The sequence below is a fragment of the Crotalus tigris genome, unplaced genomic scaffold, assembly GCF_016545835.1.
Source record: "Crotalus tigris isolate CLP2741 ecotype Arizona unplaced genomic scaffold, ASM1654583v1 scf7180000018057.1800818, whole genome shotgun sequence".
NCBI classification, from domain to species: Eukaryota; Metazoa; Chordata; class Lepidosauria; order Squamata; family Viperidae; genus Crotalus; species Crotalus tigris.
The window spans coordinates 1,180,238-1,207,681 of NW_024096800.1; the positions used below are offsets into that span (position 1 = coordinate 1,180,238).

Consider the following 27,444-nt stretch of genomic DNA (forward strand, 5'->3'; position numbering starts at 1 on the left):
ATCTAAACTTACTGCAGCAAATATGTGACCAAAACTGTTGAGTCCTTGGCGAAAAGCAGACGCGAGAAGCAGTTGTAGTTCTCAGGTTTTCTTTTATTCTGTGTTCAGCTTACAGGTGAAGGCTTCAGCAACGCCCAAAACCTCCCAGCCTCTTATATAGGCAATTCCCGGGTCAATGTGTTACTTTTCCCGCGCCAGCACCCACACATGCGCACAGGCACTGGCGACAGCCTGTCTGGTCCCGGGCAGCTTGCACCTGCCCGGGACTGCCTGCAAACGCCCCGAGCCCGTTTGCAAGGCTCGGGACATAACACCCCTTTCCCCCGGGCTAAGACTACTACCAGCATACAATTATTTCTTGATGCAGTGTTCTACTCCCCAGTGCTCCTACTGTTTACTGGCTTTTGTTTAGCCAGCAATGTTATGTAATCCTCTAAGTACTTAGGAGATTTCCTTGCTCTCTGTGACCTTCTCAGCTCTGGGTTTCTGACAGGTGTATCCTGACTGAAGGGAGACGTGAACCTGTTCTCCTTATCTTGCCTTGGTGCCTTCCAAGGACTATGCCCCAATGCCTGGCCTGCTTGCTCGCCCACCGGGCTCGTCAGGCCAGGGCTTCTGTCACTTTGTGACCTGGTTGACCTGCCTAGCTGTAGGCCCTCGGGCCCCTTGAAGTGATAGCCACTGCTGGGCGTCTCTGTAGAACCTCCTAGGTCCGTCCAAGACCTGTCAGGAGGCTGTCCAATCCCTAAACCCCGTTCTGTGTCCGGGCTCGTGTGGGTTTCTGTACCTTCCCAAAACTCAGTTACTCCCTGATTTGGGCTAGAGGTGTTGCGGTCGGGACTTGGTTCCTCGACCACCTCCCTGTATGTTTGACCCCCTGTAGGACTTGGGGTAAGGTCAGGCCAACTCTGGGGATTATGTGCCAGCTCTCTTGCGGGATATGATTTATTGGGATGCTCCCAGGTATCCTCCCTGACTGGAGTACTGTGCTGTGCAGGTGAATAGTGATTGTACCCCCGGGGTGACTCCCTGGCTGGAGTAGGCGTGAATGCCTGGTAGTTGGATAGGCTCTTAGAATTCCTGTTTGGGGCACTCGCGGAATCTTGGAATGGGCCGTTTGTGGCTCCATCATTGGAGGTGGGCAGCAGCTCGTGCTCCTCCCTTTGGTCTAAAGGGTCCCCCTCCCCCCTGGAAAAGATTCAGGAGTCTCATCTGAAAGATCCCGCCTAGGGCGGAGTTGGTCGATGTGCCGACGCAGGACACGACCGTTGTCCAGGGCTACCTCGTAGGATAGAGGACCTGTGACCCTGGAAATAGAAGCGGGGACCCATGTATGACCAGGCCCGTAATTGCGAGTCCAAACCGGGGCACCCACAAGTAGTTGTCTAGGTGCTCTAGGATGTGAGGTAGATGAAGGCAGTCTGTCCGGATGCAACCGGTCAAGCTTCGTAGTAAGTTTGCGCCCCCAGCGAAGTTCAGCTGGGCTTCTCCCTGTAGAAGTGGACGGTGTGGTGCGGTAAGAAAGGAGAAAGTCAGCCAACCTGTGATGCCAGTCCCCATAGGTGAGTCTTTTCAAGGCGTCCTTTGTGATGCGGACCATGCGTTCAGCCATACCGTTGGTGGACGGGTGGAAGGTTGCAGACGTGGCATGACGAATCATGTTAGCCTGTAAGAAAGCTTGGAATTTGGAGGAAGTAAATTGAGGGCCATTGTCAGACACGATGACATCTGGGAGCCCGTGTGCAGCAAAAATCCCCCTCAGTACCTGAATAGTCTTTGCAGTGGTGGTGGATGAGACAGGTACAACCTCAAGCCATTTTGAATGACTGTCAACGAGGACCAAGAAGAACTGGCCCTGAAAGGGCCCAGCGTAGTCAATGTGCACCCTAGACCATGGGGACTGTGTATCCTCCCATCTATGCACAGGAGCTTGGGGCATCTCTGGGCGAGAGCGCTGGCACAGGTGGCATGCATGCACCTTAGCCTCAATGTCCTTATCTAAGCCAGGTCACCACAAGTGGCTGCACGCTAGGGCCTTCATGCGAACAATGCCAGGATGACCCTCGTGGAGGGACTCTAAGATCCTAGTCCTCATTGAGGTGGGAATGACAACTCTGTTTCCCCAAAGCAGACAACCCTGAGAAGTGGACAACTCGTTCCTTTTGGACCAGAAACTCTGAAACTCAGGACTAGGGCAGTGCTCAGGCCATCCAGACAAATCCCAAGAAAGGACACGTGAAAGTGTGTGATCTGTGCCTGTTTCAGCGGCGACATCCCTGGCATTCAGAGGGGACTCGGGCAAGGCTTGGATGGATAGAATGTTGACAGCTGGCGCAGGGTCAGCTTCTACTACTGGCAGGGGCAATCTACTGAGGCCATCAGCATGGCCCATTTCTTTCCCAGGCTTGTGGAGTAAGGAAAAATCATATGCAGACAGAAAAATAGACCACCTAAGCATTCTAGGGGAAATGATTTGGGGAGTTTGTTTACATGTGGTAAACAGTCCCAGCAGAGGCTTATGGTCAGTGAAGACCGTGAAATGCCTGCCATACAAGAAATCATGGAATTTTTTAATTCCAGCAACAACAGCCAGAGCCTCCCTGTCTATCTGAGCGTAGTTGCGCTCAGCAGAAGACAGTGTTCTGGAGTAATATGCAACAGGAACCTGAGTTCCATCAGACCTGAGGTGGCTCAGGACGGCTCCTACCCCGTAAGGGGAAGCATCACAAGCGATGCACACAGGAAGGGACTCATTGAAGTGTGCAAGTACACTGTTAGAAGTGAGTAAAGCCTTGACCTCATTGAAACTAGCCTCATGTGTTTGTGACCATTGCCACACTGCTTGTTTGTCTAATAGCCTGTGAAGAGGCTCAGCTACACTAGCTTTATGTGGAAGAAAGGAATTGTAGAAATTCAGGAGGCCCAGAAAGGCCTGAAGTTCGGCCTTAGACTTTGGCCTAGGTGCTTCTAAAATGGCAATTAGTTTGGATTCAGCAGGGTAAATCCCAGCAGCATCAATTTTGAATCCCAGAAATTCAGTAGAAGGCACCCCAATTTTGCATTTGTCTTTTTTGAGCTTGAGGCCTGTTTTCCTGAATCTTAACAGAACAGCCCTTAGCCTTTCAGCTAGAATGTGTGTGGAGTCTCCTGCAATTAAGACATCATCAAAGTAGGGGCAAACCCCCGGTATGCCCCGTAGTGTGTTTTCCATTACGCTTTGGAAAATCCCAGGAGCGACATTCACTCCAAACTGTAGCCTTTTTACCTTAAAGGCTCCCCTGTGGGTCACAATAGTCTGAGCTATAGCAGCATCATCATCAACAGGCAGCTGTTGATACGCTTGAGCTAGGTCAAGCTTTGCAAAAACGCGCCCCCCCTTGAGGGAGGCCAGAATATGACTGACCACAGGAACAGGATAGGCATGTTGCTGCAATGCCTTATTAAGAGTGCATTTGTAGTCAGCACAAATGCGAATGTCCCCATTTGCCTTTAGAGGCGTGACAATGGGGGTCTCCCAAGGGCTGGAATCAACAGGTTCTAGGATTCCCTGTTGGATCAGTTTGTCTAACTCAGTGTCAATTTTACTCTTTAAAGCAAAAGGGACCCTTCTTGCTTTAATTCTAATGGGCGTGACAGTGGGGTCTAGTTTTAAGGACACAGGGGGTCCCTTGAATGTGCCCAGCTGGGGGCTGAAGACATCTGCAAATTCTTTGCAGACTTCCTGTAGGTCGAGTGTTTGTAAGCTGTTGAGCCCCGTGACGTGTATCCCCAAGGCTTCAAACCAATCGAGTCCTATGAGACTCGTTCGTTCACCCCCTACTACTAATAGGTCTAGTGGACCTTCAAAATTCTTATACTGTACGTTAAGGGTGGCCTCCCCCTTAACACACACTCTCGAATTTTGAAAGTCTGTTAACACAATGTCAGAAGGCCTTAATTTAGCCTGAGTTCCACTGCCGGAACAAATCTTCCTAAATGTATGTAAGGATATGATTGAAAGGGCAGACCCCGTGTCTAGTTCCATAGTTAATGGAACCCCTTGTAGCTTCACCTTGAGTGACAGCTTTTTCTTGATGGGCTTTTGTGTGCCTGTCCTGAAGATGCTTCTTCGCGAAGCGCAAAAACCTACCCTATTCTGGCTGGGGACCCTGGTACCTTTCAGGCGCAGTTCTTCCTGAGGTTGTACCTTTCGTCGGCCCAGACACACAGCTGCAATATGTCCTTGTTTCCCGCACGCCCGGCAGATAGCGGAGCGGAACTTGCAGTCGGTTCTCCTGTGGCGACCTCCACAGCCGATGCACTTGAGGGGAACTGCAGAGCTTCCTTTCTGATTCCCTTCCTTCGTGGGGTGGAGACGGTCGACTTCCTCGTCCGGATCCTCCTCGGAGTTCCCTTGGACGTCCTCTTGGTGCACGGATGCAACATCTGGACTGTTCCTGATCGGCCGCATGTTTTTGACGGCGCCGCCTGCTGCTTCTTCTGCGGTGACCTCTCTTAAGGCATCTTGGAAGGACAAGTCTTCTTTGGCGAAAAGCCTCTGTTGTAGATCTCGATGCCTTAAACCGCACACGAATCGGTCCCTCAGTCGTTCTTCGAGGTCCTTGAACTCGCAGTGCTTGGCGGCCTTCCTCAATGCGGCGATGTATTCTTTGGCCGACTCTCCGGATCGTTGATCCCTCTGCTCGAAGGTGTGGCGCCATGCGATGACGGACATCTTGGGCTGGAAGTGCTCCTTCAATAGCTTCTTTAGATCTGCGTAGCTGACAGACTCTAATGGGACAGGTGCTGCAAGGTTCTCTGCGATTTCGAAGGCGTCTTGACCGCAGACACAAAGCAGGGTGGCAGCCTTCAAGCTATCTTCCCTCACTTGGTTTACCTTGAGGTAATTTTCCACCCTGGCTATGTAGGACTCCCACCGCTCTGGATGTGAGACGTCGAATTCCGAAAGCCTTCCGACTTTTGCCATTTTCAGGAGACGGGTCTATCAGCCAGCCTACCCCCGAATGCGCACTGGATTGGCGGGTAGGTGCCGAGTCAATGCCGTTCCGCTGCTCAGGACTCACTTGGGTAAGCTTACACCTCTTCCTTTCCAGGCGATGTAAGGCATCCCATCCTCGTCGCCAGTGTTGAGTCCTTGGCGAAAAGCAGACGCGAGAAGCAGTTGTAGTTCTCAGGTTTTCTTTTATTCTGTGTTCAGCTTACAGGTGAAGGCTTCAGCAATGCCCAAAACCTCCCAGCCTCTTATATAGGCAATTCCCAGGTCAATGTGTTACTTTTCCCGCGCCAGCACCCGCGCATGCGCACAGGCGCTGGCGACAGCCTGTCTGGTCCCGGGTAGCTTGCACCTGCCCGGGACTGCCTGCAAATGCCCCGAGCCCATTTGCAAGGCTCGGGACATAACAAAAACCTTTTGGATCTTATATAAAATGTGAATTGGAGAACTATTTTTGTCAAATAGCTTTCATTAATGATGATTATAAATGAACTATTCATGTAGAAAATAAATTTATAAAAAAAATCACATAATCCAATTCTCTATTACATAGCCACAAACCTCCATCAATGTTTACCCATTAATTAGACTTCAATCATTCTAGTCACTGTAGATGGCAATAGCCAAAAATAGTTCTCTTTCTCTTCCTTTTGTATGTATGGAACTCACTGATACTGGTCAGTAACTCTTTATGACAGGTCTCATAGAAAAATAATACTTCTATTTCCATGTTTACTTTTATTTAAGCTCCAAAGCCTTTTAATCAGCATCATCTGATCTATCAGATCTATCAAAGGGCATATGGTTGATGAAATTATATATTTTAAGAAATAAATGTAAAAGAGTTTATTATTTGCATAATATTTTATAGTATATTAATATATTTTACTATCTCCTTGTGATTATGGTTTCTCATTAGGGAAACATTTTCTGATTGTTTGTGCTGTCCTAAAGAATCCTCAGAGTAGAGTGTGTATATTTGTGAATTTTGAGAAAACTTTGAGAAAAGGCCTCTATTTAGGAAAGTCCTATGTTCTTCCATATAATTTGAATATTGCCCTGGTTGTTCAATCTTGCCTTCCTGTCAGTTGCTTTGTGAAAGCTATGTCAAATTCCAGGCTCTGGAATGAACTGTTTTGATTTAAATAGCAGACCAGGAAAAATCTCATATTATCCTGTTGTATATTTTGGTGAGAAAAGGTTTTAATGGATGATTTTGTTTTGGCTTTCTCAATTATTGTTGTTAAATTAAATAGAAAAATAATAACCAAAATTGCAATGGGCAATGTTGTCAGATGACGTATCTGTTATATAGCCTGCTTGCTAATTGGCACTAATAGACTATTGATGTTTCTAGCACTAGATGTCAGTTGGAACACAAGAAGCTTGAGCAATGTCTTTTCAATGGCTGAATGGCACTGGCAGATTTTATGTTTAAATGAGCATTGATGGATAGTGCTAATTGATAAGAATTATCTCATATGTTCAAGATGGGGTTGGAGAGCAATGGCTTGAAGATAGCTAATAAAATAGTCGGGAGTCTGTTTCACAATTTTCTAGTGTACCTGTACAAGGATAAATTATTTATATTCTTTATTTTGCAGACTAGTGCTGCTGAACTCTTGACTAGCATAATTGAATTCTTTATACCTCTAGTCAGTCCCCAAAAATTGCAAAATAAATACATGGATATACCAAATAATATACCAAATTGAAATGATAAAAATTTTAAACTGAACTACTGTGCATAATAAGGAAAACTATGAATGTGTGTTCTATGAGTCTATATTCAGCATATGCTTTAGGTCTTCAATATTGATGAGCATCTTCAACAGCCCTAGTTTCTCTTTCTAGGTTCTTTATCTTTAAATGGGATTTAGATTAAATTGTCTTTGAAACAGAAGAAGTCATCAGGCAGAAGGTTACCTTCTACAATATAGAATATAATGCCAAGTTAACCTATCATTTCCTACCAGAAGAAATGGGGAATATAAATAACAGTACTTCATTATAAGCTAAATTTGCTTTCCCCTAACTGGTGCTCTCTAAATATATTGGTCTTCTGCTGCTAAGAGTGCAAGCATGATTTTGACTCTTCTTCATTAAAAAAGTGAAAGCAAGGTATGCAATTTGACTTGCTTGCTTGACATTTTTATAGTATGTATTTGTTTATCAAATTTTTATGCCGCCCATTTCCCCTGTAAGATTACTTTGTGCAACAACTTATAAAATATATAGAAAAATATATAGATGGATTGTGAAATTCAACTTTTCTTTGCAAATGTTTGATGTTCTGTCCAGCCTGTACCAGTTTTTTGCTGCTGGAGGAGGCTCACGTAACTGAAAGCTCTTCTATGTTCCACCCAAATATCAATTTTTCATCAGAAATGAAACTAGTTCTGTAACATTCTCCTCCTCTTCCCTGCATAGAGATTTAGATTTGTATATTCCTCTAAATTCCCTCCAAAGCTGACATGATGCCATTCCCCCCCCCCCAAAAAAAAACAGGCTTATCTTCTTTGTAAGCATTATATTTTCTTGGGGCATTTTTTTTTATTTAAAAAGAATTAGTTATATATACAACACAGCATAAAACATAACATAACATATAACAATATACGAACTATGCTTAGACATCCATTATAGTATAAGGAAGGAAATCCAGGGATCTACTTTTAGTTCTTTGTTCAAAGCTGACCTGCTTGAAATATGTCCAGTTCAAGCCCAAAAGAAAAGCAGGAAGAGACTTCAAGTTGTCTATTGGTAGTCAGCAGACACTTTGGTCACTGGGGCACAGTATTTTGCATTATGTGAGACATAAAGCAATGGGAGATATGTTGTATTTTAGTATAAATGATATCTGACCCTCATCTTTTGGTTTTCTTGTTTAGGTTACATATTTCTTTTTTAGCAATACATAAATAGTATGAATTTAATATTAGAGATAGGTTAGAAACCAACCTGTGAAAATTTACAATTACATCCCTCATTCCTTTGGATTTTCTCACAGGGACAGGACCAACCAATCTTGTGTTAGCTACAGAAACTGATGAGGTAAAGCAGAACATCAGAAAGCTGAATCAAGAGGTAAGACACAAGTCTTAATTTGTGGACAGAGTCAATAAGGCTCCATTCTAAAATCTATTTATTATATCAGAACTTTGCTGTAAAAAGTATAAAATTATATGTGAAATGAAAATACTTCTGAATATGTGCAAAGTGCATTTACCTTACAATCTGAGGAATTGGGAAGGAACCCAATCAGTTCATACCCTCACTGGCAGTTAAAAGGAAGAAACAGCTAAAACCACACATTGCTGCTCAAAGCAAGAAGCTAAAAACACCAGCCTGAAGATGACGAATGTGACTTCGTCGAAACGTTGCCAAGACACTTCCAATTTTACGCGGGAGAAAACCCGAACAACCAAAGACCTATATACAAATACCCGCGAAAACCTCAGAAAACAAATATCGAACCTCTACGGGGAGGAAATCCACCATCTGACCAGGACCTATGAAAAACTTGAAGTCCAAAGAGCTTCCATTTTATGTGACCTCGCATTCCTACGTAACTGCCGAGATCAAAATCTAATCCCCACATGTTTCCAACTGAAATTCCACTCCAACTCTGCAGCCACCAAACGGATCCTGAAAAGAACAGAATTGGCCCTAATCAGAAATGAACTTCACACAAAAAGATTCCTCCTAGACCGAATTAACAAAGATCTCCTCACACTCCACCTCAAACTCAGCAACAAGATCCACCCCGCACTTTGGGACAAATCCAAACAACTCGCCGTCTGGAGAGCCGAAACACAGACCACCCTCAAGACAGATACACACACCAACAAACTCCGAAGACTACAAGAACGCCAGAAACAAACCCCTCCTCCCTCACAGCCACACATGAAACAAACAGTGCATAACATCTCAGATAGGATCCTCACCAAAGCCGAAACCAATGTCCTTTCCAAAGGATTCAACTTTGCAGTCGCTCCCAAACACATCCCCACTGAAACCATTATATGTGAAGTTGAAACCAGCCTGACCAAAATCAACCCCGATGACGCTAACAAAATCAGACTCAAAATCACCAACATCCTCTGCACCAGCAAGCCACCCAAAAGCAACTTACCCAAAGAGGAACAGACAGCACTACGTAACCTGAAAGAAGACACCAGCATAATAATCCTACCAGCAGACAAGGGCAACGCCACGGTGGTTATGAACACATCTGACTACCAAACCAAATTAACCAACCTACTCCAAGACTCCACATACAAACCCCTAAATACAGATCCCACCACCTACCTGGAAAAAACCACCAGAACCAAGATAAAAGCCTCCCCCATTAGCGAAGAGATCCAGCAAAGAATCATTCCCAGAGAGAAATCATCCAGATGCCCTAAACTCTATGGTCTCCCCAAGATACACAAAGAAGGAACCCCACTCAGACCTATAGTCAGCTCCATAGGCTCACCTCTACAAAACCTAGCCAAATTTCTCGCCAAACAACTACAGCCCTATGCAGAATCCATCACCTCACACGTAAAAAACTCATTCCAGTTTATAGAGATCATAAAGAAACAAAACTTACAGCCCAGCGACCTACTAGTGAGCTTCGATGTCATATCCCTCTTCACCCAAGTGCCTATCAAAGAAGCCTTGACAGCTATTCAAAACAAATATAACCCCCCCAAACACATCTTAGATCTGACCAACCACTGCCTATCCAACACATACTTCATCTATAATGGACAAAAATACAAACAAACAGAAGGAGCACCCATGGGATCACCCCTCTCACCTGTCATTGCCAACCTCTACATGGAACACTTTGAAACCCAAGCTCTAGAAAAATCGGATCACAAACCCAAACTCTGGCTCAGATACGTAGACGACACCTTCATAATCTGGCCACATGGGAAAGAAAAACTGGACAACTTCCTCACACACCTCAACAGCCTACACCCCAAAATACGGTTCACCATGGAAACAGAAGCTAACAACCAACTTCCCTTCCTGGATGTCTTAGTCTACAAAAAATCCAATGGCTCCCTAGGACACACCATCTACCAGAAGAAAACACACACAAACCGCTATCTGCACGCTCTCTCACACCACCACCCAGCATAGATCAACTCTGTAGCCAAGACACTCATCTCCAGAACCAAACGCTTAGCTGACGAACAACACCTAAAACCCGAACTACACACCCTCACCAATGTACTAACATCCAATGGATTCCATAGAAATAAGATTACAAACCTAATCCAAAAAGAAACCCCCACCAAAATCCAAGACAAAGAACAAGAAAACGGCAAAGCCCTCCTCCCATACATAAAATGCACCACAGACAGAATCAGTAAGATCCTTCATAAACACAACATCAAAACAGCATTCTGCACAAACAGAAAAATATCCACCATCCTTAGAAACCCCAAAGATAAAATTGAATTAGAAAATCAAGGAGTATACGAAATCCCTGCACCACTTTCCCACCACTACATCGGACAAACCAACAGAAGAATAAGTGCACGCATTGAAGAACATAAGAACTCAGTCAAAAAGAGGAACAACATCTTCCCTGGTCCAACACCTAAGCGCACAGGACACGAAATTTCTTTAAAAATACAGAACCATTGCCAAAAAGTGAATCATTTTAATACACATAATCAGAGAAGCCATCGAGATAGAAAAACGCCGCCACACCAGCTGAAACACAAGCGAGATGATACCTCCCTGCCTACCACCATTTGGAAACGGCGCCCTTATGTGACAAACGCGCCCCGATAACACCCCAAATCTTTACCCTCTGCAACTCAGACTAACCTGAGCACAACCAAACAGAACACTCCCCCAGCCAATCAGAGCACAGCCAAGCCCCTAACCATTCAGAACACACCTCCACCCAATCAGAACACAGCCAAGCTCCCATCCAATCAGTTCATACCCTCACTGGCAGTTAAAAGGAAGAAACAGCTAAAACCACACATTGCTGCTCAACGCAAGAAGCTAAAAACACCAGCCTGAAGATGACGAATGTGACTTCGTCGAAACGTTGCCAAGACACTTCCAATTTTACGCGGGAGAAAACCCGAACAACCAAAGACCTATATACAAATACCCGCGAAAACCTCAGAAAACAAATATCGAACCTCTACGGGGAGGAAATCCACCATCTGACCCGGACCTATGAAAAACTTGAAGTCCAAAGAGCTTCCATTTTATGTGACCTCGCATTCCTACGTAACTGCCGAGATCAAAATCTAATCCCCACATGTTTCCAACTGAAATTCCACTCCAACTCTGCAGCCACCAAACGGATCCTGAAAAGAACAGAATTGGCCCTAATCAGAAATGAACGTCACACAAAAAGATTCCTCCTAGACCGAATTAACAAAGATCTCCTCACACTCCACCTCAAACTCAGCAACAAGATCCACCCCGCACTTTGGGACAAATCCAAACAACTCGCCGTCTGGAGAGCCGAAACACAGACCACCCTCAAGACAGATACAGACACCAACAAACTCCGAAGACTACAAGAACGCCAGAAACAAACCCCTCCTCCCCTTTCCCCTTTTCCCAAAACAGCCCACATGACACAAAAACAGGCCTAACATCTCAGAAGGATCCTCACCAAAGCCGAAACCAATGTCCTTTCCAAAGGATTCAACTGTGCAGTCGCTCCCAAACACATCCCCACTGAAACCATTATATGTGGAGTTGAAACCAGCCTGACTAAAATCAACCCCGACGACGCCAACAGAATCAGACTCGAAATCACCAACATCCTCTGCACCAGCAAGCCACCCAAAAGCAAATTACCCAAAGAGGAACAGACAGCACTACGTAACCTTAAAGAAGACACCAGCATAATAATCCTACCAGCAGACAAGGGCAACGCCACGGTGGTTATGAACAAATCTGACTACCAAACCAAATTAACCAACCTACTCCAAGACTCCACATACAAACCCCTAAATACAGATCCCACCACCTACCTGGAAAAAACCACCAGAACCAAGATAAAAGCATCCCCCATTAGCGAAGAGATCCAGCAAAGAATCATTCCCAGAGAGAAATCATCCAGATGCCCTAAACGCTTATGTCTCCCCAAGATACACAAAGAAGGAACCCCATCAGAAAAAACCTATAGTCAGCTCACCATAGGCTCACCTCTACAAAACCTAGCCAAATTCTCGCCAAACAAACTACATCCAGTATGAGAATCCATCACATACACGTAAAAAAATTTCCAGTTTATAGCGTCATAAAAGAACAAAGCTTACAGCCCAGAGACCTCCATACATAGTGAGATTCGATGTCAATATCCCTCTTCACCCAAGTTGCCTATCAAAGAAGCCTTGACAGCTATTCAAAAACAATTAACCCCCCCCAAACACATCTTAGACTCTGACCAACCCCTGCCATATCAACCACATACTCATCTATAACGGAACAAAAATACAAAACAAACAGAAGGAAGCACCCCATGGGATCACCCCTCTCACCTGCATTGCCAACCTCTACATTGGACACACTTTTGAAACCAAGCTCTAGAAAAATCGGATCACAAACCCAAACTCTGGCTCAGATATGTAGACGACACCTTCATAATCTGGCCAAATGGGAAAGAAAAACTGGACAACTTCCTCACACACCTCAACAGCCTACACCCCAAAATACAGTTCACCATGGAAACAGAAGCTAACAACCAACTTCCCTTCCTGGATGTCTTAGTCTACAAGAAATCCAATGGCTCCCTAAGACACACCATCTACCAGAAGAAAACACACACAATCCGCTATCTGCACGCTCTCTCACACCACCACCCAACACAGATCAACTCTGTAGCCAAGACACTCATCTCCAGAACAAAACGTTTAGCTGACGAACAACACCTAAAACCCGAACTACACACTCTCACCAATGTACTAACATCCAATGGATTCCATAGAAATAAGATTACAAACCTAATCCAAAAAGAAAACCCCCACCAAAATCCAAGACAAAGAACAAGAAAACGGCAAAGCCCTCCTCCCATACATAAAAGGCACCACAGACAGAATCAGTAAGATCCTCCATAAACACAACATCAAAACAGCATTCTGCACAAACAGAAAAATATCCACCATCCTAGAAACCCCAAAGATAAAATTGAATTAGAAAATCAAGGAGTATAACGAAATCATGCCACCACTGTCCACACATACATCGGACCAAACCAACATGAGAATAAGTGCACGCATTGAAGAACATAGAACTCAGTCAAAAAGAGGAACCAACATCTTCCCTGGCCAACACCTTTAAAGCCACAGGACACGAAATTGACTTTAAAAATACCAGAAACCATTGCCAAAAGTGAACATTTTAATAACAGAATAATCAGAGAAGCCATCGAGATAGAAAAACGCCACACAGCTATGAACAAGCGAATGATACTCCGCCTACCAGCCATTTGGGAAACCTTGCCTTATTGACAAACGCCTCCCTAACCCCAAAATCTCTAAACCCTCTGCAACTCAGAATAACTGAGCACAACAACAGAAACCACTCCCCCCAGCCAACAGAGCACAGCCAAGCCCCAAATTCAGAACACAACTCCAACCAATCAGAACACAGCCAAGCTCCCATCCAATCAGTTCAACCCTCCACTGGCCGCTTAAAAGGAAGAAACAGCTAAAACCACACATTGCTGCTCAAAGCAAGAAGCTAAAAACACCAGCCTGAAGATGACGAATGTGAATTCGTCGAAACGTTGCCAAGACACTTCCAATTTTACGCGGGAGAAAACCCGAACAACCAAAGACCTATATACAAATACCCGCGAAAACCTCAGAAAACAAATCTATATATATATATATATATATATATATATATATATATATATATATATATATATATATATATTACACTACATCACTGATTTTTAACAATACCAGGACCATTCTTGATATAGGTTAGGACTTCAATCTCTTTCTTTTTGATCTATGGTTCCCAACCTGGGCCTCCAGATGTGTGGAATTCAATACCCAGAATTCCCAGACATAGTTTGAATTTTGGGAGTTAAAAATCCAAACTGTTTTGGCCCAAAGTCACTCTGGTGGTAGCCGGATATTTGGCTGCAGTGATTAAATGCAGGAAGAAACTATTTTTTGAAGGATTTGTTTTCTGTGAAAAGCCAAAATGTGTGCTATTTTCTTACTTTATTATTTTGTTTGTTCCTAGATTCTTTGACTTTAATAAACCTATCATTCAGTCCGTCAGAGATTGCCAAAGTTGAAAAACACTGACTTAGATGAAACTTCTAGAAGCAATATCAGAAAATATTTTAAAGATATAACAATTCCTGAACTCTTCTTGTATTGTCATTATTGTTGTTGTTGTTGTTCTTTCTATGTTGCTCTTTGTACTTTTTAAGTATGTGCTAATCAAGTGCAACAGAGCTCAAGAATAGTCAGAAATACTGGTGAAGGGCCATAGTGAATTTTACAAAACCTTTTTATACAAAAATTCTGAAGTTTAATTACTTCTTCCTTGGTAGGAATGAAGAGAGAGGGAGGGAGGGAGGGAAAGAGAGAGGGGGGGGAGAGGGAGAGACTGCTCTAGAAATAGATAGCCCTTCCAGTTTTCTTTTTTTTCCCTGTATTAATTCATTTGGTCATGTTTCAACATCAGTCTCCCATCCAAAAAACATGACAAATCACAATAATTAATATTTAACGAAATATATGCAAACTTGAACATACACAACTTACCTGCATTTTAATGTAAAATATAAAATTATGTATTCATTTCTTTATCTGTTTTAATATGAATCAAACAAGCATTAGTCTTGAAATCAGGGGTCTGAATAACGGATTCTGGCCTCCAAGGCCAATCTTTAAAATGTTTTAAAAGATCTAAAGGTCAGATCTAAAGATCTAAAGGCTGTATCTTCTTTCTATGAACACAAGTAAGCTCAACCATCTAAAGAATTTCTTCAGCATTATGTGTGTTCATAACACCTTCCTTCCGCTGCCTTAAATTCTTTCTGTTAATCCTATTTATAACTTGGCTGAACAATTCAGAACAACCATTAAGTAACCATGTCCCCTTTTCTCTTTCCCCTTACTCTCTACTTTTTGATATTGTTGTTTGTTTTGTAAACGTTTACTACATGAAAAAATTACTAATAGTTTTGTAAACCTGTAGTAAAAGAAATCTTATTTCTACATTTAAAGACAGTCATTAGAAAGAAGCATAGCAAAGTGTGAGTTTGATGCTGCTATGTAATGGTCATCTGAATATCTGTAGCCCAGTTATGGTACAGAGAAAGAATGGGAAGAGAGAGAATAAGAAGAGGATAGTTAAATCACTAGGAAAAATACTGAGCCATCTGTTGTTGCTGTAGTTGCTTACAAAGTCAGAGGAGAGAGCATCACCAGCAGCCACAGGTCTCCCCTTGCTTGCTGTCCTTTTTTCCTCCCAATTGCTCTTTCACCATGATTCCTATTAGAGCTCTTTGATGCCATCTAGTGACACTTTAGATTTTTGCAATACAAATATGGTAGCATCCAATCATACAGTACGATCTCTGAGAAGTACAAAGAATAAGACAGAAAACTCCTATATCAATAATCTCAAAGAACTTTATCTCTTATATTTTCACTATATTTACATTACTATCTGAAACTGCAGACACTACTAGTTAAACAAAAATGAATTAAATGCTGGAGCACCTTTAGTCCCACCATGTGAATCCACACTGGAAATGGTACAGACTAGATTATGTTTATCTAGTTCTCAGTAGGAACAAAACAATAGCTAGGGAAAGAAGCTTTGCTTGATTCATTAATTATAACATTTGTATCCTACTTTTCTCTTCAACGAGATACAAAGGAAATAATTAACAATGAGCATGTATTAAAATTGAACAAAAGAGCAGATAATTAATTAACACAACACAAAGCAGAAAGGACATAATAAAAACACCAATCCTGAGTGCATTCATGTAAGAAATAAAAGCCACTGTAGCAAGACTGCTTTTCATGTATTCTTTTTTTTTTTAAAGGATAGTTAGTTGGCCAAATATCAAGTTTAAAGAAGACTGCTCTCGAGCCAGGATGCTAGCATGAAAAAGTTCAATCTCTTTTATTGAAGAATTGCAAGAATGCCATCAGACAAAAGAGATTAATTCAAATAGGAATTTAATATTATATTATCATTCCCCCCTCCCCAGGCTGCTTATGGCATTGAAGTCCAGGTAAGTGAAATCTAATATGTAAATTTTCTTCAGTTTCCCCCTTGAACTAAAGAAATCTACTACAGTGGCTTATATTCCTAACAGTAGAAAATTTATTTATTTATTTGTTTGTTTGTTTGTTTATTTAGTCCTTGACAGAATCATGACTAGCTTCAGGAGATAATGATAAGGGAAGTAGAAGGGCATTACTTAATCTTCTGGAAGATAACTTTTGTAGCTACTACAAAAGAGCAAGAAAGTCCCCAACATCCATCGCACAGAAAAAAAAAAAAAAAAAAAAACCCAGCCAGACTGCCATGGAACCAAGGGTCAAGTGAGAATTCAGTAATGAAGAGAGTTTTGTTTCAAACAAGGGACATGTTTGAAACATGAAACATGTTTCATGAAGGACATGCAAAGGAATGGGGTGATGTGATACAGTATTTTGATAAATATGGTGTATTAATGAATAGGCCTGAAGGTGGTTAATTAAGAGAAATTGTTTGCCCCACTGCAATCTGACAGAAGCAGAGAAATGTTATTCTGATTGGGTTTCCATGAGTTGCAAAGCTCTGGCTTTTTGAACTTATCCCTCTTCAGGGTTGGTGTAAAGCAAATGAGAAGAGCAACTTCCTTTTTCCTCTGACAAAATCAAAGGGAGCTCTTATAAGCATGTTTGTGCCAAGACAGGACATCAGCTTCTAATTAGCTCTAATTGGCACTTGTGCAAGCTGCAACTTCCTTTTCATGCCAGTGAATGGCAGCTCTAACAGCCACAAAAGCCTTTTCTTTCTCTAACAAAAGTTTCCCCGTTGTTTATCTTGTGATTCCTGTAAACCAGAGAGAAATAAAAAGTTGAAGATATATTTTCACAATCATGGTTAAACCTCCATTTTATATGTCTAGGTCATCTTCTTACAGTTTCAGAAATATTCTTAAAATGCCTGGTCTTAGGGTATGATAATGGATCTCAGCAGATGTTAAGAAGTCCAAAATAGACATTTTTCTTTCACAGCTCAGTATTACGTCTATAGAAATTCTCAGTAATCCAGGTCATGGTTGTCTTTTTCAAAAGGCAACAGGACTTTGTTTTTCCTTGAAGACATTTTGCTTCTCAACCAAGAAGCTTTTACTGGCAAAGATGGAAAAAAAAAAAAAAGTACGTCAAGGAAGTCCTCAGAATTTGTGGTTATTCCAATTGGGCCTTCATCAAATCCAATAAATAAATAAATAAATAAATAAACAAACAAACAAACAAACAAACAAATAAATAAATAAGACAGCAAGAACTCTTCCATAACAGACAAAGAAGAGAACAACAAATGAAGCAACATTGTCATTCCTTACATTGCAGGAATATCTGAAAAGCTCAGGAGGATTTTCAACCAACACAATACATATACACACTTTAAATGCAAAAAATACACTAAGGCAGAAGCTTATCCATCCCCAAGGATAAAACACCCAGCCACAAATTGAACAATGTGATATATGCAGTACAATGCAATGAGACATGTACAAATCTGTACATTGAAGAAACAAATCAACCACTTCAGAAATGCATGACACAACATGGGAGAACAGGATTGTTCTGATGGTTTATTCTCCTATGTTGTGCTATGCATTTGTGAAGTGGTTGTTTTATTTCTTCAATGTATAGATCTGTACATGTCTCACATTGTTCAATAAGAAAAGAGAAATCCAAAATCCACTGGGATAATGCCTTCATTAATAGAAAATGTAGAATAAATACACTTTATAACACCCAGAACTTTTCTTCAGGCTGGGTAGAGAGAAGATGCAGAAAGTTCAGTATTTCTCAAGTCATTAATATATAAAGAAACAGTGGTGGCCTTTGGTATCTACCAGTCTTGAAGTATCACTAAAACTGTCATCAGATAGTGAAAACCGTGTGCAAATGATTTTTGTTTTGATACATTTTACTAATAGTTTGCTCAGTAGATAGTCACATGTATGTGAAGAAGCATTTGATTTGAATTGTGAAGCATTTCTTTAAAATGTAAAGAGCCTGGATATTTAGAACTTCCTTCCGATCAACCTGTGCCTTCTCTTTTCTCTTCTAACATGACTTTTAAGGCTATCTCTGACTAATATTAGAAGAGCAGACAAATATCTTTTTAGGTATCATCTGTCTACAAGTAATTTTCTTTAATTTTTTCTCTTTTTGTATTTTGCTTTGAGAAAGTAAAGTAATTTTGCTTACAAGTAATTGTTTTTTTTTAAAAAAAAAATATTTTTAAAACCAACAAATACATCCCTGACATTTAAAGATTATAGGGTTTAGTAATTTAGGCACAGGATTTTGTGGCATAAGAACTGATTTTGTTTTGTTTAATTTCTATTTCCTTTTTTTAAAAAAAATGCAAAAGTTTTACAAAAGTTTTATATCACATTCTCAGAATTACTCTAGTAGTTCTCTCAGGTTCTAGTATCAACAGAGATTCATGGAATTCTTATAAGGATGACTTACCATATAGAATTACATTGCCTTAATTATTTAAATGAACCCTTGTGTCATTATATTATAATGAATGTAAGATGACTGTTCTGATTATCTCCTCATAATATCACATCATTATTGTTTCCTCACTATAAGATGGGCCTCTTAGGCCTGGTGGATATAAATCCAGGATCTGGAAAGGAAAAAAAGGATTTTTTTAGTCTAATGACAGAGAGATTCGATTTTTCACCTTTAAGTGTATTTACATTGTTTTAGCTGATTTGGAAATATTCAAATTGAATAAATTGCAATGAGACCTCACTTACTTTGTTGTATTTCACATTATTAACTACACAGAGACTGTCATGTTACTTTAAACATTTCCTCAAATACAATGAAAAGGCAGCTAATGTTCAGCAATATGAACAGCATTTTTAATGTGCATGTGTTTCTTTGATCTTTGGCAAATACCCAAATCACCAATCTTTATTATGTTTTTATGCTTATTTACCCCCACTTCAGCCTATTGATGCACAGTTCTTTTGAAAATTGTTTTCAGTTTTTGAGTTTCTTCTCCTTGCATTAAAAAGAAACTAGTCCCTGGGAAAAAATGTGCCATGAATTAAGAAGCAGCTACAAGAAAGAATTAAATGAGATGTGATATGACTTCCTGGATCATTGCAAAAGATAGTAAAATGTGGCAAATGAAATTTTAGTGAGATCTGCCACACCATCACCCTTTCTATTTGCTAATGACTCCCAGTGTACTTTAAAAACAACCCACAATTTCTCCACATTATCCTCACCATCTGTTAATTTTATGCACTTTCAGCATAGTGTTCTCTATATACTTGTGATCTGGAACTCTTAGAAAGCACCTTCAGCCAATCACTGCTAGTCAATCAATGCTTATTCTTTCTACTGAAAATAGGACAGTTGCTGACTGTAATGTCCGAAGGCCACCCATGCTCTGTAAATTAATACAAAAAGAGGCATAAATACACTTCAAGCATTCCATCAAGCCCATGCATTTGGAGAACATCTGTGTTATGCTTTGCAAAATCTTAATTCTAATAGAGTGTTATGAGGTAATTGTAAGAAATATTATTTTAATAATATAATTTTATAAAAAATAATGTTTTTATAATTTGTTTTAATTTTCTATTAATAAACTATGAATGGTGCTTTTCTAACAAATACTAAGGATGTTACATGCTAAAAAATAATATTTGAGAATTTTCTTTTATAGCTAGACTGAACATACCACTAGCTAGTAGCTAGGAATTGGGGGCATGACAGGCAGTTTTTCCTGTGAGAAACAAGTGTTCACATACAAAGGATAAACCTGTTAGAATATAAACTTCATCCATTCCTAAAGTTAAGGGAGATCAAATCTGTGTCTTAAAAGTAGAGAAGAGCTGGAAGTTGGAGAATTTGTATTGTATCAATACTGGTTTTCAGTCATTGTGCAGTCAACATCATATGCTCAGCCAGGAAAAAGTTACTAATTAAAAGTACTATTGCAGATTAAAGTACCACAAAATAATATGAAAGCAAGATTATTCCAGGACACAATTTTTTAAACCTCATTCTTCAAATTATATTGTGCATATAGTTAGTGCCACAGCATTGGTTTTGATAAGGCTGATTCATGGGACAGAGAAACTGAATCTCATCTAGTTATCTGATGATACAGCAAGCCTTTGTTATGGACAAGTGTTGCCACCAAGGAAGATAAAGTTAGAGAATATATTTTCCTCACTATTTAGTTCATTATTAGCCAGTTTTTGTTTTGATGGTGAGATGTTTGGGGGGTGGGCTTACATTTGTTATACCCAGAGATTAGGAATTCTCTCTGAGAGACTATGTAATATAGTGGTTCATGTATTAAATATGGGCTGGGGAGGCTTAATCACAGAATTTACTGGATAGCTTTGGAGCAATTATCTCTAAATGCAAGCATCTTTACAGAATTCTTGCTGTGGGTATACTGTAAAATTAGTGAACCTGTTTCCATGCCAGCTGTTTCGAGCTCTAAGAGAAAAGGCTGATGTAAAAAGTAAAGAATATGACCTTGATAGAAATATGTATCAAAGCAATGAGGGGTGAAGCATATCTTACAGATAGACAGACAGAAATTAAATATAAGAGATTCAGGCAGACATCACCCTGATTTACATGAGTACAAGAAAGATACATTGCAGTTACCCTTGGAAGATTCCTTTATTGTAATATATCTGATTTTAATAAAAATTGGTTTTATTCTTTCTGTGGGGTTGATTACTTGGTCTGGTTTACTTAGTGGAGATGACAGAAGCAATACTATAAATGCATAAATGTCAGTGATGTTTATTTTTTGGCAACTAAATCCTAAGCCAACATTTTGTGGCATGAGCTTTTCTTTCTCTTTTTTCCCTGCTTTCCATTAGTTATTTCTAACTCTTCTTTACTCTTCCTCTTCTCTCTTTTGAAAAGTTCCAGCATTGAAGGGGCAGATGTCATTTTTTACTTACAGAGAGATTTTCATATTAAGTTGAAGATGGCATAAATTTAAGTAAAGGGGAGCTAGAAGCCATTGATATAAAGTGGAAGTTATGTCTTCATATCTGTAAGGGTCAACTATTCACAACTGTAGAGAAGAAAGGTTAATAGACAACTGTACTTTTTAAATGTACCAGCACAATAGTCATAAGAGTATAAAAAGTGACATATTTGCTACAAATGATAATTGGAACATCATATTTGCACAAACGTCTTAAAGGAAATACAGAACTGATTTATTTTTAAAAAAACTAATTTTGTTTATTTCTTAATATTGCAACATCTCTGGAGGGATAGAGTAGAGAAAATAGCTAGCAGGCTGAAAGGAATAATTACTTCCTTCTGCTCAATTCTTGCTTCAATATGTAGTTCCTCTTCCACCTGAGAATATGTGCAATTTGTACCCTGGAAAAGAGGAAAACAAACAGATATAGAAGGTTATGCTCTGCCTGTATGCTTATGTTGCCTGAAATTGCATTTAAGACTGTTCCCACTCTATCTTTCATATTTTCTCCCTTAAGTATGGTGTGCCTGTTTAATAGACCATGAATACCAGGTCCACCGTGCTCTAAAACTTACATGTTTTAAGTAAGTATGGAGTGTATGTGTTTGGGTATAAAGACAGTCATATATTGATTTATATAGTAAAAAATGACAACTTTCATGTGGCACACTTTCTATCACTACTGTAGAAAAATAGTTTGTATCAATCCAGCCCTGAGGTAAACTTATCCCTTCTTCCAAAGACTATGTTACTGAACTTGACAGTATTTGCAAGTAAAAATCCCATTTTTTTTCAATTTTCAACATGGTTGTATACAAAGCTCCCTAGTTTAGTTTTGTGGAGGTCTAGAGATGTTACCATTTGCTCCATATCACCACAGCCCCAAATTATAGTGCAATACCATCCATAAAGACTCACTCCTTTCTCCAGAATGACAAAAGCACTATTATGATGTTAAGTGACAAGCTTTTGGGATGCATACAAAAAAGGAGGTCTTCCACTGCAATGATATATTGTTCCTGTTGTGTCCTGAGCCTGCAAGAGCTGAAAGCAGGCTCAGAATTATTGCAAATGGTCCCGGGCATTCCAAAAACTGCCCGCGACCAGACAGAGTGTGCTAGCCTTGTACGCATACGCAAGGCGCAAAAATGGTCAATTCCTATTGGTTCACACTGTCCGGGTTTCAGGCATTATAAAAGGCCTGCATACCTTTTAGTGTTTGCTTGATTGTAGGAGAGAGTAATAAAGAGCTTGTTGTTTTCACCACTTGCCAATGAGCCAAAAACACAACACTGGCAACAAAGGTGGGATCCCTGCAAGCAATAAAAAGAATTAAGGACTCACCAAGGAAGTCCTGGTGATTGGGAAGATGGCATCCTGCGTTCACAACTCAGCCTGCCAGTACAGCGTCGCTGGAGGTGAGCTTGGTAAAAGAGCTCTTTCCCAAAGTTCAGCTTGCAGAGGATGCAATTGGCAAAGGTCGTAAAGTTTGTCGAAGATTGGCCGCTTGATTGATTTTGATGTCTCCCACCCAGAGAGATGGAATTCTTTTGTAGCATGGGTGGAGAACTACTTTAGAGTAAATCAGATAAGAGAAGACAGCCTGAAGGCAGCAACTCTTTTGTGTGCCTATGGACAGGACGCTTTTGACATCATAGAAAATCTGGTGGCCCCTGAGTTCTGGAGTCAGTAACATATGCTGACTTGAAGAAGATGATGAAGGAACACTTCCAGCCAAAGTTATCTGTTATCGTTTGGAGGCACGCGTTCGAGCAGAGAGACCAGAGGCTGGGTGAATCTGCTGTGGGCCAGGCCTTGTGAGTTCAAGGATCTGAAAGAGAGGCTGCGCGATCGCTTCGTGTGTGGCTTAAGAAGCAGAGACCTACAACAAAAGATCTTTGCAAAAGAAGATGTCTCCTTCCAAGACGCATTATGAGAGGTGGCAGCTGAAGAAGCAGCAGACAGTGCTGTGAAGGCTTTGCGGCTCACCAGAACCCTCCAGCCACCACTACCGTCCATCAAGAGGACACTCAAGAAGAATCAGAAGTGGCTCCTGAAGAGGAGCTGGACAGACTTCACCAGCCAGCAGAAAGAAGGCCAAAGGGGCATCCAGACAAGGCCCCAGCATCTCTTCAGTGCTTCAGGTGCAGAGGACACCACAAGCGAGCTGACTGCAGGTTTCGCTCCACCATTTACCAAGTGTGTGGCAGGCAAGGCCACATTGCCTCCATCTGTTTGGGTCGTCAGAAGGTCCAACCTCAGGAAGAATTGCTTCAGAAAGGTACCAGGGTCCCCAACCAAAACAGGGTGGATTTCTGTGCATCATGCAGGAGTATTCCTAGGACAGGGACACACAAGCCCCTTAAGAAAAAACTTTGCATTGACGTGAAGTTGCAAGGGGTTCCCTTATTGATGGAGTTGGACACAGGGTCTGCTCTATCAATTATTTCACTTAGTACCTTCAAAAGGATTTGCAGCAGTAGTGGCCTTCAAGTTAAACTCAAGCCATCGAATCTAATACTCACTTCTAAGGTCTTTGTAAAGGGGGAGGCCACACTCAAGGTACAGCATAAGGATTTTGAAGGTTTCCTGGATGTGATGGTAGTTGGGGTGAACGTAAAAGTCTTATTGGACTCAATTGGTTCAAGGCTCTGGGAATCCAAGTAACTGGGCTGTACAACTTGCAGTACTTAGCCATCTGAAGGCTGATGGGACACAAGTCCCTGTGGCCTACTACTCAAGGACTCTGTCATCTGCAGAGCGGAATTACACTCAGATTGACAGAGAAGCCTTGGCCATAGTGACTGGCATTAAGAAATTCCATGATTTCTTATATGGCCGCCACTTTATGGTCTATACAGACCATAAGCTTCTGCTGGGTCTGTTTACCACTAACAAACAGACACCACATATTATTACCCCATGTATGCTGAGATGGTCCATTTTCCTGTCAGCATATGACTATACTCTTAATTCATAAACCTGGAAAAGAAATGGGCCATGCTCATGGCCTCAGCAGATTACCTCTTAAACAGGTAGAGGCAGATCCTGCTCCTGCAATTAATATTCTGTCCATTCAGGAGTTGCTGGAATATCCCCTAAATGCTAGGGACGTGGCTGCTGAAACTGCCACTGATCACACGCTTACACGTGTGCTGACCAGAGTATTGTCTGGATGGCCTGACACATGCCCAGATACTGAGTTCCAAAGCTTCTGGCACAAGAAGCATGAACTTTCCACTTTCAAGGGATGCCTGTTATGAGGTAGCAGGGTAGTAATCCCAGCCTCATTGAGGTCTAGAATCTTGATCTCTCTGCATGAGGGACATCCTGGTATAGTAAGGATGAAAGTGCTTGCACACAGCCATCTTTGGTGGCCAGGGCTCGATAAAGCCATCGAGGCTCAGGTGCATGGGTGCCAAGTGTGCTAACAGTCATGGCCTGAAATGCCTCAGGCCCCAGTACATAGGTGAAAGGAAACTCAAACCCCATGGTCACAAGTGCATATAGATTATGCTGGGACCTTTCAGGGGCAAATCTTCCTAATCATTGACAGCAATTCCAAGTGGCTAGAGGTTGTTCCTGTTTCCTCCACTACTACTGCCAGAACCATCCAGATGTTGAGAGGAATTTTTGCATTACACGGTCTTCCAAATGTCCTGGTTTCAGATAATGACCCTCAATTTACCTCTTTTGAGTTCCAGGCTTTTCTTCAGGCCAACTTGATCCAGCATGCAACTTCTGCGCCCTTCCACCCATCTTCCAATGGACAGGCAGAGAGAATGGTGCACACTACCAAAGATGCTCTCAAGAAACTGATTCACGGTAACTGGCATCATAGGTTACCAGATTTCCTTCTTGCACACCGCACCACACCTTGCACAGCCACAGGGAAGAGCCCTGCTGAACTCCGCTGGGGTTGCTGCCTCATCACCAAACTGGGCAGGTTGCACCCAGACCAGGTGGCTTCACAGGTGTCACAACCGTGGGCACCTAGAAGACTTCAGGTGGGTGATCCAGTTTGGGCAAGGAACTATGGACCTGAACATCTCTGGGTCACGGCTGTGGTCTGCAAGGTCATACAAAGTTGCCTTGGAGGATGGCCGCACTCTTCGCAGACACATAGACCAACTGCGTTGGAGACTGGACAGCCACGTTTCTACTCCTGGATCTGCTCGGGGGGGGGGGGGGGAAGAGGACCATAATATACATTCTGGATCACAGGTTGTCAGACCTAACAGGGCCTCACAAGCTGCTGAGGCTATTTGGGGGTCATCCCAAGATTCTGCAAGTGCTCCAAGCAGGAATTCCCAGGATAGGGGATCACCCCACACATCCGTTATTGCTCCAGACAGGGAGTCACACCAGGAGTATCCACATTATTCAAACATGTGAGATAGTGCTCCAGACAGGGAGACAGACTGGGGATATCCACATAAATCACAAACAGCAATAGAAAGGGAATTCCAATAGGGGCACTCTCATAATTCAGCTATTGCTCCGAAAAGGAAGTCAGTAGCAAGGGGATTTGCCATGGAGGCAGCTCCTGACTCTGGCACCTCTGGCACGTGCTCAGGGGCTATGGAGTACTGGGGCACTTTTGCTACCCAGCCCTCTCCATCTGCTGGCCTTGGGCTCGAGGGACAGTGTTCCCAAGAGGAATCCATTTGGACTCGGGGACTTCCACCCCTCTAAGGTATGTCGACATCGACATCTTAGGAATCAGCGAACTAAAATGGATAGGAATGGGTGAATTTAACTCAGATGACCATCAGGTATACTACTGTGGGCAAGAATCCCTCAGAAGAAATGGAGTAGCCTTCATAGTCAATAAAAGAATAGGAAAAGCAATACTGGGATACAATCCCCAAAATGACAGAATGATCTCAATTCGAATCCAAGGCAAACCATTCAATATCACAATAGTCCAAATCTATGCCCCAACCACTGGTGCTGAAGAGGATGAAATTGACCGGTTCTATGAAGCCCTACAGCACCTTATAGAATTAACACCAAAAAATGATGTCCTTATCATCATGGGGGATTGGAATGCTAAGGTAGGAAGCCAAAAGATAACCGGAATAACAGGCAAGTTTGGCCTTGGAGTACAAAATGAAGCAGGGCACAGGCTAATAGAATTTTGTCAAGAGAATACGATGGTCATAACAAACACTCTTTTCCAACAACCCAAGAGACGGCTCTACACATGGACATCACCAGACGGTCAACATAGAAATCAGATTGACTATGTGCTCTGCAGCCAAAGATGGAGAAGCTCTATACAGTCAGTAAAAACAAGACCAGGAGCTGACTGTGGCTCAGATCATGAGCTTCTCGTTGCAAAATTTAGGCTTAAATTGAAAAAAGTAGGGAAAAGCACTAGGCCACTCAGGTATGAACTAAATCATATTCCTGATGAATATACAGTAGAGGTGACAAATAGATTTAAGGAACTGGATCTGATAGACAGAGTGCCTGAAGAACTATGGATGGAAGTTCGCAACATTGTACAAGAGGTAGCAACTAAAACCATCCCAAAGAAAAAAAATGCAAGAAAGCAAAATGGCTGTCTGAGGAAGCTTTGCAAATAGCTGAGGAAAGAAGGGAAGCGAAAGGCAAAGGAGAAAGAGAAAGATACACCCAATTGAATGCAGAATTCCAGAGAATAGCTAGAAGAGATAAGAATGCCTTCTTAAATGAACAGTGCAAAGAAATAGAAGAAAACAACAGAATAGGGAGGACCAGAGATCTCTTCAAGAAAATTGGAGATATGAAGGGAACGTTTCATGCAAAGATGGGCATGATAAAGGACCAAAATGGCAGAGACCTAACAGAGGCAGAAGAGATTAAGAAGAGATGGCAAAACTACACAGAAGAACTATACAAGAATGAGCTTAACATCCCAGATAACCACAATGAGATGGTCACTGACCTCGAACCAGACATCCTAGAATGTGAAGTGAAATGGGCCTTAGAAAATCTGAGCAACAACAAAGCTAGTGGAGGTGACAGTATTCCAGCTGAGCTATTCAAAATCTTAAAAGACGATGCAGTAAAAGTGCTACACTCAATTTGCCAGCAAATTTGGAAAACTCAACAGTGGCCACAGGATTGGAAAAGGTCAGTTTACATTCCAATTCCAAAGAAAGGCAATGCCAAAGAATGTTCAAACTATCGCACCATTGCACTCATTTCACATGCTAGTAAAGTTATGC

The 27,444-nt window shown here is 41.7% G+C and overlaps 1 protein-coding gene across 2 annotated transcripts in view; it reads left to right on the top strand.

The window, feature by feature from the left end:
* KCNH4 (potassium voltage-gated channel subfamily H member 4) overlaps nucleotides 1–8,245 on the top strand; it is a 66,254-nt gene extending 58,009 nt beyond the window's left edge. Inside the window, exon 15 of one of the 2 annotated variants that reach the window (XM_039347248.1) lies at nucleotides 8,004–8,244. In XM_039347248.1, coding sequence (XP_039203182.1) covers nucleotides 8,004–8,098 — 95 coding nt within the window. In that variant the 3' untranslated portion in view covers nucleotides 8,099–8,244. Of the gene's footprint in view, nucleotides 1–8,003 lie in introns of both variants that reach the window. The other variant, XM_039347250.1, reaches the window with a different exon arrangement.
* Nucleotides 8,246–27,444: the final 19,199 nt, after the last annotated feature.